The sequence below is a fragment of the Triticum aestivum genome, chromosome 6B, assembly GCF_018294505.1.
Source record: "Triticum aestivum cultivar Chinese Spring chromosome 6B, IWGSC CS RefSeq v2.1, whole genome shotgun sequence".
NCBI lineage: Eukaryota > Viridiplantae > Streptophyta > Magnoliopsida > Poales > Poaceae > Triticum > Triticum aestivum.
In genome coordinates, this window is record NC_057810.1 from 220,206,765 (window position 1) to 220,218,190 (window position 11,426).

Consider the following 11,426-nt stretch of genomic DNA (forward strand, 5'->3'; position numbering starts at 1 on the left):
ATCGAACGATACAAAACCCTAAGCTTCTTGGGCCCTAAAACCTAAAGCTAAAACAGTCCACAAGCGCGGGATCCGGCGACCCCCTCACCACCGACAACCAAAAGGTCGCCGGTGGAGGAGAGCTGCCGGAAGACGGCATGGGAAGGAGCGGCTCTCCTGAAGACCTACGCAAGTTTGAGCGTGTAGCGACGTACTCCCTCCGTTCGGAATTACTTGTCGTAGAAATGGATGTATCTAGATGTATTTTAGTTCTAGATACATCCATTTTCGAGACAAGTAATTCCGAACGGAGGGAGTAGTACATATATGTACGTATCTACGCTATATTACAGCTTTAGGACTCGTATCGACTTAACAAGAGTCAGGAATACTTAACCCAAACCGGTAAAGATAGCTTTGCAACTGCAGCAGCTGTTCAATAACAATGACAATTCAGAATCTGATTCAAATTCAACATTCTGATATAACTAGCAGGATATAGAACGCCGAAATTGGCAAACGTTATGGAAAACACAGAGAGTGCGTAGGATGCAGAATAAGTTCTCGTCTTGTTATGCTTCCCTTTACCAAAAGAGCTTTGCTTAGACCCAGAAGCATTTACAACCACATACTACTACTACACATAGGGTTAATTTCAACGGCAACCATGTCAGCGGACAGTGTCGTAGCAACTCCTATTGAAATCTGGATACCTGCACAACCACAATGCCATCAGTGAAACCCAATATGTAGTCACCCACTGAACAACCGTCAAAGCTATATATCTCATAATTCTGCATGATCACAACAATAAACATCAACTCAAAATTCTGCAGATCATGCGAAAAAACTAAAGATAAATCATCTCGGAAGCATTGGACAAAACTAACATCATCCTGGCAATACAAGAACAATTTAGTTTGTACTCCATCCGTCCGGAAATCCTTGTTTGGATACATCCCCTTTTATCCATTTTGATGACAAGTATTTCCGGACGGAGGGAGTAGTGTTTTACACACCTTGAACCTTTACCATTGGCATGTTCTTAGTTTTGTGCAAACAAAAGATCAATGACAAAAACTTAGGCCCCGCTCGGGAATTCACCGCTCCTAGGATCTGCGGAGCGGCTGTTTGCTGGCTCCTAGATTTTGCACTACAGCTCCGCCCGCTCCCGGAGCGGAGCCGTGGAGCGGAGTGACGCCGAACGGGGCCTTATTTACATATCATTGGTATACAAACAAAAAAGATCAATGACTCAATTCTTCCCTCACAAGCAAATACTGAACTTCCTAGAGTTTCACAACATTCAAGATTTAGAAGCTCACGTAAGAAAGCACAACAGTCTCATATCTAACTCATAATCAGAACAATTAGTTTGTACTAGCACACCTTCCTACCTCTACTTTAGACATGCTCCAATGTTCTTTTGCTACATTAGTACATGTGGTCATAGTAGAATCTAGTATTAGATCAGTGACTCGACACCCCCAGCAGAGGCAAAAGCTAAATTTCCTCGAGTGTCAAGTCATTTGAGTTGTGTATCATGTGCATATGAGAGGTTCCCGGACTACAAAGTATCAACATATGGATTGTAACTCAAAGGCACGCCTTTTGGAAATGTAAGAACTATATATACAATTAGGAATAAATCAAATTCGTGCACTGCAGGCCTAAAACAATCATGATCTTATAAACTGAGTAATAACCAACAAAAAAAAAAGATATGCGCATTGCAAACAGATTAGCTGACCTCACCTGTTCAACCAACATAGCACATTATTTGCAGATCTAATGTGTTCACAGGTCCAGAACAGCCCGTCTCCAGCCAACACCCTTACCTACAGGGAGAAGAAGCCAAGTAAACAATGAAAATTCAAGGAGAAGTAGAATCCATGAGAGTCATATACGTGCAAACCACTATGTATTCATGTATAACATGAGGGGAGGGGTTCAGAAGATTTTGTGACAAGGACAATAAATGAAGTAGTGACAAGGACAATAAATGAAGCTATGAATCTTGCCATTTGCCAGATGCAAGAGAGAGTAATAATAATCCTTTACCGGATGTTTAAATGTTGAAAGAACTATTCAGGAGGTAATTTGTACCAGCTATGTTCAGTGGCTTCAAACAAAATATGCAAAGATCAAGAAACCTCCGTGCAAAATGAAAGTACTATCGGAATTTAAAGAACTAGTACTATGTTTCGATAAATAAATAAAATGCATGCTGTTTTGAGTTGATCACTAGTATCAAGATGAATAAAAATAAACATTGTCTTCAAAAGGGAATGCATATGTATTGAATGGTACTCCCTCCGTCCGGAAATACTTGTCATCAAAATGGATAAGAAGAGATGTATCTAGACGTATTTTAGTTCTAGATACATCCCTTTTTATCCATTTTGATGACAAGTATTTTCGGACGGAGGGAGTAAAACCTAACAAGCTTTAAGCTTTAAAATGTGCCAATCCATTAACTACTTCACATTCTTTTACTGCAGTTGTTGCCAGTTACCTATTGATAGAAATTTCGGATGAAAAGATCAATACAAGCTCACAAACGTGGTACAGAAATGGCCATGTGGCAAGAAGAGCTTTAGTTATATTTATGTACTAGATTTAATTTAGCCAGTAAAATTATACTGAATTACATTGCCAATTTTCCACTATATCGCCAGACTTATAAAGAAACGAGTAACTCAAGTTATATCTAGTCAGGCCCTTAATCACAAAAACAATAATACAACAAATACGTACCAATAGTAACTGGAATGAATCATTGAATCTTGTTACGCGAGGTACAAAAGTATTACCTGCAGTAAAGAAATTTCTGTATGGATAGTGGATCTTGGTACCCCAACGTGAGCTTTTAGAAAGAGTTCTGAACTGCATCGAGTCAAGTTCAAGCATGAACACGCCAAAATCCATAGCCAGAACAAGTGCATTTGATTCCTCATCGTATCCCACCAGATCTGCCTCATATCCCACCAGATATTCCTCTTGGAGCTTGCTACGCATTCCCTTCTGATAGAGCCTCTCCAATTGAAAGTTTTTCTGAAGCAGCACCCATTCAACAACGCCATCATAGTTTGATTTCCTTTCCCACAGTTGGATGCTCGAGTTTGACATTACTGCCAAGCCAAGACCACTACCATTATCTGTCCGTAACAGCTGGAAGTTTGAGTGGTTTGGACGAGGGGCGCATGCTGGCTTCTTAATCAAACCAAGGCTCTGCCGTTCAATATCAAATACCAGGATATCACCTCTCTGAAATAACCAATAAAATGCATTTCCAGTGAGAATGCTAGAGCTCGTCGTTAGAATCAAGTCTCTAGCGTCCGTCGAGACAACATCTCCCCACCCACCAGACGCTGAATCGTAGAGGCAGGCATATGTCGGTAGAGTACTGAAATATCCTTCTGACTGTCCGCTGCGGATAATCACCAACTTAAACGGGCTCGAGAAACAATCGCCATGAATGTGCCCCTCCTCGGTATCAGCACACAGCACCGCGGCGTGCCACTGCCAGAGTATGAACTCACCGTCTTCGTCGAAGATTTCGTTGGAGAGCTCCTGTGGAAAAGACACGCGGTGCTGCTGTCCGGTCAGGGGGTCCCACACGACTACCTTGCGCAGGCTCTCATTGAGCAGGACAGCGAGCCCATGGCGGCAGCCCAAGAAGCTCCAGAAGTAGGAGTGTCTGCTGCTCTCGGGCACGGCAAAGCGCTCGGTGGGGATGGGGATGCTGTTGGATTCCGTGTCAGGGAAAGGAACGAAGTTGAGGCTCGTTTCATCAAACCCAGCAAAGAAGCCCAACAGAGGAGCCTTCCGGTGGTGTTTGCGGTAGCATGCTGTGAAATTCTGATCGGAGAGGAGGCTGTGCCAGCGCTTGCAGACAAGGGAGGCGCGGGGGAGGGAGGACGGCTGAAGAGGGAGGTGGAGGATGATCATCTCCAGCAGGTCATCACTGTCCAGCGGTGTTGCTGGCACTTGTGAGGAACTTATATTGTCGTCATCGAGGACCTCAGATATGTATTCAGCTGATGCTGTGGAACACAGCAGCCTCTTGGCAGTTCCAAGAAAGTCACCATGCATTCCTCCAGGCATACCACCGCCAGGGAAACCACCAGGCATGCCTCCAGTTGGTGATTGCTCGCTCCTCTTTGCCTTCTCATAAGCAGCCTGTTGAAAGCACACGGCACGAATTCAGATCTAACAATGACCAACATTATGCCTGAGCTCCAACCAGAAGTAGAAATTTTAGTACTATGAAGAATGACCTGTGCCTCAGCAGTCAGCACGTCGACGAAGCCGGTCACGCTCAGCTTTCTTGTCATTCCTCTCTTTCCAGAGCCTGTCATACTTCCTGCGGTGCTCCACTATCTTGTGTACATTAGGCTCCACCTGCAAGATGGGCAATCAAGATCATATAAGCATGTAATGTAGCATGCAGGGAGAATTGACATAGCTACTGAAGAAATACTCCACCTTCTTGAGGGTAGTTCTGATCTCATCATCGTAATCAATGTTTGATGCGGCATGCAGATCACGAGCAGCTTCCTCCCACTTGCCCAGCATAGAGTTAGCCATTCCACGAGTCTTGTAGCCTTTTGCAGAGTCAGGGTTGATCTATAAGAAATACAAGGATGTTAAGTTACAGGGCATCATACTTGCAAGTTAGAATCAGCATAAGTATTGTATCCTTTGTATCCAATTTTGCCACTAGACCAGATAAAGCATAGTTGCAAGAAAGTGACAGATAGAGAAATAGGCGACAGTAGGATGGGTGAGTTACATACTTACACTCATCCTGCTACAAGTTAGAATTGACGTAAGTAATGCATTACTAACCATCCTTTTAATTTCAATTCTTCCCTTGACCTCTATGTCCATATCACTATATAGTGTACGAAATAACTTCAAATATTAATTGTTGGATGAAGCCAATCCGACGGTAGAGATGTGGCAAATCCAAGCACTATTGGCCATTGGATATCCTCTTCACGTTACCTGATTCTGCCACATCTATTATCTAGAAGATTCCATGGTTGGTGCACAAACTTAAAAAGGTACTTCTTCTTTGTTCTAGAATATTCTGTATTTTAATTCTTTAATTGTTTTCTTTCTAACTAAATTACTGTAATTTTTTATTTCAATGTATAAACTTCAAATCATAGACAATTCTCTTTGTTCTAGACCCTTCATTGCATTTTCTTTCAAAAAAAGAGCTGTTCAATTTTTTTATGATTTTTTGAATTTCAAGCCTATAATAGCGCTTTCATAAAGTAAATTGGTCTTTGAAGATTCAATACTAGCTACTCAAAACTGCAATATGAGATACTTAAAAAGTTAAAAGCAAACTTGTTGGATATATTTCACATGAGATTTGTATTGTATATACCCTGCGGTCTTCAACATACTTTTTAGGTATAATTTCAGTTTCAATGGGATGAACTACGAGAATTAAATCTACATCTTATATGTTAGCTAGGCATATATAACTCCAAACTCACATGTATGCATGTTATAATGTGGCATGGCGCGTAATACACGTGCATACTTCAGTTATCTATGCTCCCACGTGTAATGCACGTGTACCTTACTATTCCCTCCGTTCCGAATTACTTGTCTTAGATTTGTCTAGATACAGATGTATCTAGCACTAAAATGAGTCTAGATACATCCGTATCTAGACAAATCCAAGACAAGTATTTCGGAACGGAGGGAGTAGTATGTATAGTGCATGAAAGTGAGCGAGAGAAAAACAATATGGAATAAAAGGGGAACATAGTTTTCACCTGTAGGGCTGCATTGGCATCACGGATGGCAGCAGCAGGTTTCTTCATTTTAATGAACACAGATGCTGCATTAAAATACAAAGATTCCATAAATTTAATCAATTTGTGCTGCTAGTGACATAGCAGTAAGTATGTTCTGTACAGTTACATAAGGAAGGAATGTGTAAGTGGGCTCTATATTATACCTCTAGTAGCATACATCATTGCAGAGGTTGGATTCAGGAGGATTGCCTTGGTAAGATGCTCGACAGCTTCTTGCAGTTTCCCTGACAATTAAAACCGTGCACACGCACACACATGGGCGGATCAGAAAACAAAAATGGTAATCGAGTCTAATGCAATCGGGAACCAGGCTACCTTCTGATATTGCCTCCGTCGCCATGCCCTTTTCTTTCTGGGATGCATCGCGACTCTCCTCAGTCACCTCGAACGAAGGATCCCCCATCTTCTGGGGAGCGTCGCTGTGGTCGGGCTGGACGACGTCCCCCTCGAGCTCGAGATCGGACTCGACGATGTCCTCGTCGAGCTCGTCGGTCTCCACGGTGGGGTCCCGCATGTCCGTGCCGTCCTCCTCGTTGATCGGAACAGAAATCAAGGGAGTGGGGTGGGTAGGGACCTTGGGGCCGGATTTGGCAGCTGCGGCGGCGTGGAGGTCGGCGCCGAGACTGGTGAGGTAGTCCCGGAAGAAGGCGAGGCTGGGGTCGACGAGCAGCGCCGGGTCCTTCTTGCAAGCCTCCACGAAGGCCCGCAGCACGCCCACCCTCGACATGTCCATCCTTCTCTCTTCTCCTAGCTCGCCCTCCCTATCTAGGGTTTGGGGTTTCTGCTCTCTCGCACTAGATCAGGGGGAGAGATCGGGCTCCATCTTGTACAATAATTTGGTAGTAGTTTCTAACCCATTCTAGTGACAAGTGGACCAGTGAGTGGTTTACAACCAAGCCTGGCAAAGTGGGCCGGCACGCCACGGCCGGCGGACGCTTAAACGTGCCAGGCACGACAAATCGAGCGCCCCTATTCCTCACCTTGTGCGAGCACTTTTTTTTTAAGGAGTGAAGAACACTTTATTGATTAATTGGAGAGAGGAATACAAAGAGGGTCATGTTTTTTTTTGAGACATCAAAGAGGGTCATGTGGATAGCCTGGTTAAGAGAAACCGAAAATTTAACCAAGCTATGAGCTTCTTTGTTTGTGTCCCTACCTTTGAAGATGATATCACATGCTTCAAAAAGCTGCTGATTCCACATGGGACGCCTCGCGTCGGGGGGCACCCAGATGGGCCGGCCCAGCCCCTCGGGAGGCAAAGGCCTATTTTTTCCTGTTTTATGTTCTCGTTTATTTTTTAAATTTTATTTATGTTTTAGAATATTCTACATATATATAAAAAAACACTTTTCAAACACACATTTAAAACATGTTGAACTAGTATTTGAAAAAAAATTATATTAGTATTAGAAAATGTTAAACAACTATTCGAAAAATGTTAAACAAGTATTTGAAATTTTTAAATAAATATGAAAAATGTTGAACACGTATTGAAAAAAAATTAATAAGTACTAAAAATGGTTGAACCAGTATTTTAAAAATGTTGAACAAGTATTTAAAATTATTTAATAAGTATTTGAAATGTTGAATAAATATTAAAAAATATTGAACAACTATTTAAAAATGTTGAACAAGTATTTAAAAATATTGAATAAGTATTTAAAATGCTGAATAAATATTAAAAAATATTGAACAACTATTTTAAAATATTGAACAAGTATTAGAAAAAATATTGATCATGTATATAAAAATGTTAATCAAGCATTCGAAATAATAATGTTGAACAAGTATTTAAAAAATGTTGAACAAGTATCTCAAAAAATGTTGATCATGTATATAAAACGTTGAACAAGTATCAAAATAAATGTTGACAAGTATTTGAAAAGATGTTGAAAAATATTTGAAAAATGTTGAACAAGTATTTAAAGAAATGTTGAACGCGTATCTGAAAAAATGTTGAACAAGTATTTGAAGGAAAAACCAAAACAAAAGGAAAACCTGGAGAATAAAAACCAAAAACAAAATGAAAAAAAAGGAAAAGGGAAAAAGAAAACTAAGCAACAAATGAAGAAGTAAAACGAAAACAAAAAATGAAGAAAAAACAAAAAAAAATCGTGAAAACAAATGGAAAACTGACTTCACTCGCGTCAACAACGGAATGCCTCTCATTCTTATCTCGTGTGGGACTATGGGTGAGCGGATAGCAGCGCTAGCTCTCCCGTAGAAGACCAAGGATCAATCCCTCTTCCTACATATTATTTTCCGCTTGGTTGATCCTTATTTTGCGAAAAAATAGGGAGATTTCATAACTCAAGGCGGCTTTTCAGCCGTACACAGCTTTACAACTTCGTTTATGCCCGTACCAAACCAAATGGCAGTACGGGGTGTACTACGCCCGTAGGCTGCGAGGCTATGACTAACTTTAGCTGTACGCAAGTTTACAATTTCATCTGTGCCCATACCAAACCAAATGGCAGTACGGGGTGTACTATGCCCGTAGGCTGCGAGGCTATGACTAACTTTATTTTGAGTGTGCCTAATATGCGTAATCAAAATATCCCGTGGGTCCTCTTACATCAGGGACTGGATGTCTCGCACAAGTGTCATGTATCTCGAGCGGTCCCCATGACTCGTGTTTAACATCGAGACTGCATGAGCACAGTCCAACTCAATGACAATGGGTAAGACAGTGCGGTGAAGAGCAAGATCAAGGCCTTCCTTACACGCCATAAGCTCTGCCTCTAGTCCATCATCGCATGTGGTGATTTGTCTGCATGCAGTAAAAATAATAGCGCTGGTATCATGTGGAAGCACCATTCCACCACCAGCCGCCCTTGTTTCCTTGATATAACTTCCATCAGTACTCCCTTCTTTCTGGTTTATAGGGCTCATCTCAAAAAGTTTGTTTTTTCGTTTTATAAGTCTCAATTCTACTAACCATCAAATGTTCAGATTTCAAGGTGTATTAAATCACTGCATGCAAGAATGAGGAAAAAACTCACCAATGCATGTAGAAGTTCTTGGTCATTAAGTGGTCATGCATGTATGTGATGTAATTAATGCATCGGTATACATAATTTTTTAGAAAAACAAGAGTGCTAATTAAGTACTTTTGCAAACTACGGAATTAATTTCACTATTCATCATCTACCTTGGTTGAAAAGATTTTTAAATTAAACCATGTAAACCGGAAAGGGGAGAGTATTTAATTTCGTCCATCCATGGGCAGGCAGTGACCAGGAATCTCCTCTTGCTGGTTTCCTGCATGTTGCGTGTCGTAGCTGCTCTTGCTAGCTAGTACGTGCACCACCATTTTGCCTTTCTCAATGTTCCCCGATGAATGTTGTTGAATGCACATGAAAGAGTTTGTATACCCCTGTAAGAAGCGTCGCGATGCTTCTGTTGGAGGGGCTAGCTTCCCATGCGTGAGTTCATTTCGAACATACCACACGCGCCGCATATTCATCAGGACCACAATGCGAATATTTTCCATGAGCGGCTCGAGCAGGGTAAAAAGCCACTCTGGTCCAGTGTTGCGAACCACATCAGTGTCTGGCAACGGCCGGTCCGAGGCCATGGCACGCCAGAGGTTCTTCGCGAGGGGCACCCACACATTGCATGGAAACCGTCCTCCTGTTCCACACCACAAATGGGGCACACGTCGGTATGTTTAAGGTGGCGAGAAAATTTATTTTCCCAAGTAGCCAGAGAATTGGACACAAGCCTCCATGCAAAGAAGCATACCTTCGGTGGAGCAGGGCACCCCCATATGATCTACCAGATGGCGCGACGACCATCTGGTGCCTTGCTTGTGGTGGTTGCCGATGGACACTCGCGCTCGTCCGTGTTGAGCGATAGGTGAATCGAACGGTGAAGATACCATTCTTCTCCAGCTCCCAGACGATGATGTCGTCGGTGATACGTGTGAATGCTAGTTATGGTGTCTATATCCACTGGCAGGAAGTGGTGTCGAAGAAGATCTAGGCGCCATGCGCCTGACTCATCCAGGAGCTCCGCCACTCGCCTGAGACGGCAAGTACCTTGTTGTGAGATGGGTTGGCGCATTGGCTCCCTAGGCAACCAAGGATCCTGCCAAATTATGATTTTTTGCCCATCGTCGACATGCCACACGATGCCTTTCTTCAAGAGCTCGAGGCCATATTGAATGGCCTGCCAAGTAGGAGAAGCGTTCCCCGAAAAGACCGTGTCCTCGAGGCGGCCTTCTTGATAATAATGAGCCTTTAGTACCTACACACACAGGCTATTAGGATTAGTAAGTAAACGCCAGGCGTGCCGCGCGAGAAGGGCTTGGTCGAAGAGACGGAAATCCTTGAAGCCCAGGCCACCCTTCATTTTATTTGCCAATTTTTTTGGCCAAGCCATCCAATGCTTTTTCTGCTTGCCCTTAGAGGAACCCCACCAGAAATTGTGAACCATCTTATTCAGATCATCACACACTGACATTGGAAGTTTGAAAACTTCCCGTAATATAAGTTGGGATAGCTTGTGCAACAACTTTAATCATAGTTTCCTTGCCAGCAAGAGAGAGGGTGTCGCCCCAGGCAATAATTCTTTTCAGAAGTCTGGACTGCAAATTCTGAAATTTACCTCGTGACATACGACCGTTAGGTGTCGGTAGATCCAAATATTTCTCTTCAAAAGTTACCAAATTTACCTTTAGTACAGTACGAACTCTCTCATGGTTGTCTGTAGTACAAGAATTGCCAAACAAAGTGCTTGTAGGATCGAAAGTAGGTCTAGAGGGAGGGGGGGGGGGCGATTAGACTACTTGACCAAATAAAAATCTAGCCTTTTCCCAATTTTAATTCTTGGCAGATTTTAACAACTTAGCACAAATCAAGCAATCAACCTACACATGCAATTATAAGAGTATAGCAGCGGAATGTAAATCATTGCATGTGAAGGTAAAGGGAGGTGTTTGGAAGAGCAAATGCAATGTGGACACGGAGATTTTTTGGCGTGGTTTCCGATAGGTGGTGCTATCGTGCATCCACGTTGATGGAGACTTCAACCCACGAAGGGTAACGGTTGCGCGAGTCCACGAAGGGCTCCACCCAAGAAGGGTCCATGAAGAAGCAACCTTGTCTATCCCACCATGGCCATCGCCCACGAAGGACTTGCCTCACTTGGGTATTCTTCACGAAGTAGGCGATCTCCTTGCCCTTACAAACTCCTTGGTTCAACTTCACAATATTGACGGAGGCTCCCAAGTGACACCTAACCAATCTAAGAGACACCACTCTCCAAAAGGTAATAGATGGTGTGTTGAGGATGAACTCCTTGCTCTTGTGCTTCAAGTGATAGTCTCCCCAACACTCAACCCTCTCTCACATATTTGGCTATGGTGGAAAGATTATTTGAGTGGAAAGCAACTTGGGGAAGGCTAGAGATCAAGATTCTTGTGGTTGGATTGGAATGTCTTGGTCTCAACACATGAGTAGGTGGTTCTCTCTCAGAAAATGAATGGTGGAAGTGTAGGCATGTTTTGATGGTTGTCTCACTGATGGAGAGGAGGGTGGAGGGGTATATATAGCCTCCAGACAAAATCTAACCATTACACACAAAAGTGCCAACTCGGTCAAACCG

The 11,426-nt window shown here is 42.8% G+C and overlaps 1 protein-coding gene across 2 annotated transcripts; it reads right to left on the minus strand.

Annotated features, from left to right (window-relative positions):
- Positions 1 to 412: 412 nt before the first annotated feature.
- On the minus strand, positions 413 to 6,667 carry LOC123136662 (FAM10 family protein At4g22670). Of its 2 annotated transcripts, none has more exons than XM_044556118.1 (6): positions 5,778 to 5,842; positions 4,468 to 4,608; positions 4,260 to 4,383; positions 2,793 to 4,161; positions 1,735 to 1,817; positions 413 to 692 (listed from the first exon to the last, which is right to left on the minus strand). In XM_044556118.1, the coding sequence occupies exons 3-5, from the start codon at positions 4,338 to 4,340 to the stop codon at positions 1,777 to 1,779; spliced, it is 1,491 nt and encodes a 496-aa protein (XP_044412053.1). In that variant the 5' UTR covers positions 4,341 to 4,383; positions 4,468 to 4,608; positions 5,778 to 5,842; the 3' UTR covers positions 413 to 692; positions 1,735 to 1,776. The 2 variants fall into 2 exon arrangements, with proteins under 2 accessions (XP_044412053.1, XP_044412054.1); XM_044556119.1 differs by lacking the exons at positions 413 to 692; positions 1,735 to 1,817 and adding exons at positions 5,963 to 6,043; positions 6,135 to 6,667 and having other exon boundaries at positions 3,906 to 4,161.
- Positions 6,668 to 11,426: the final 4,759 nt, after the last annotated feature.

Excerpts from the sequence above, each read along its gene's own strand:
- LOC123136662 (XM_044556118.1), bottom strand. The coding sequence starts at position 4,340 with ATGACAGGCTCTGGAAAGAGAGGAATGACAAGAAAGCTGAGCGTGACC. Across the intron at positions 4,162-4,259 it reads TGCTGACTGCTGAGGCACAG|GCTGCTTATGAGAAGGCAAA; the intron begins GTCATTCTTCAT and ends TGCTTTCAACAG. Across the intron at positions 1,818-2,792 it reads CAGAAATTTCTTTACTGCAG|GTAAGGGTGTTGGCTGGAGA; the intron begins GTAATACTTTTG and ends TTCTCCCTGTAG.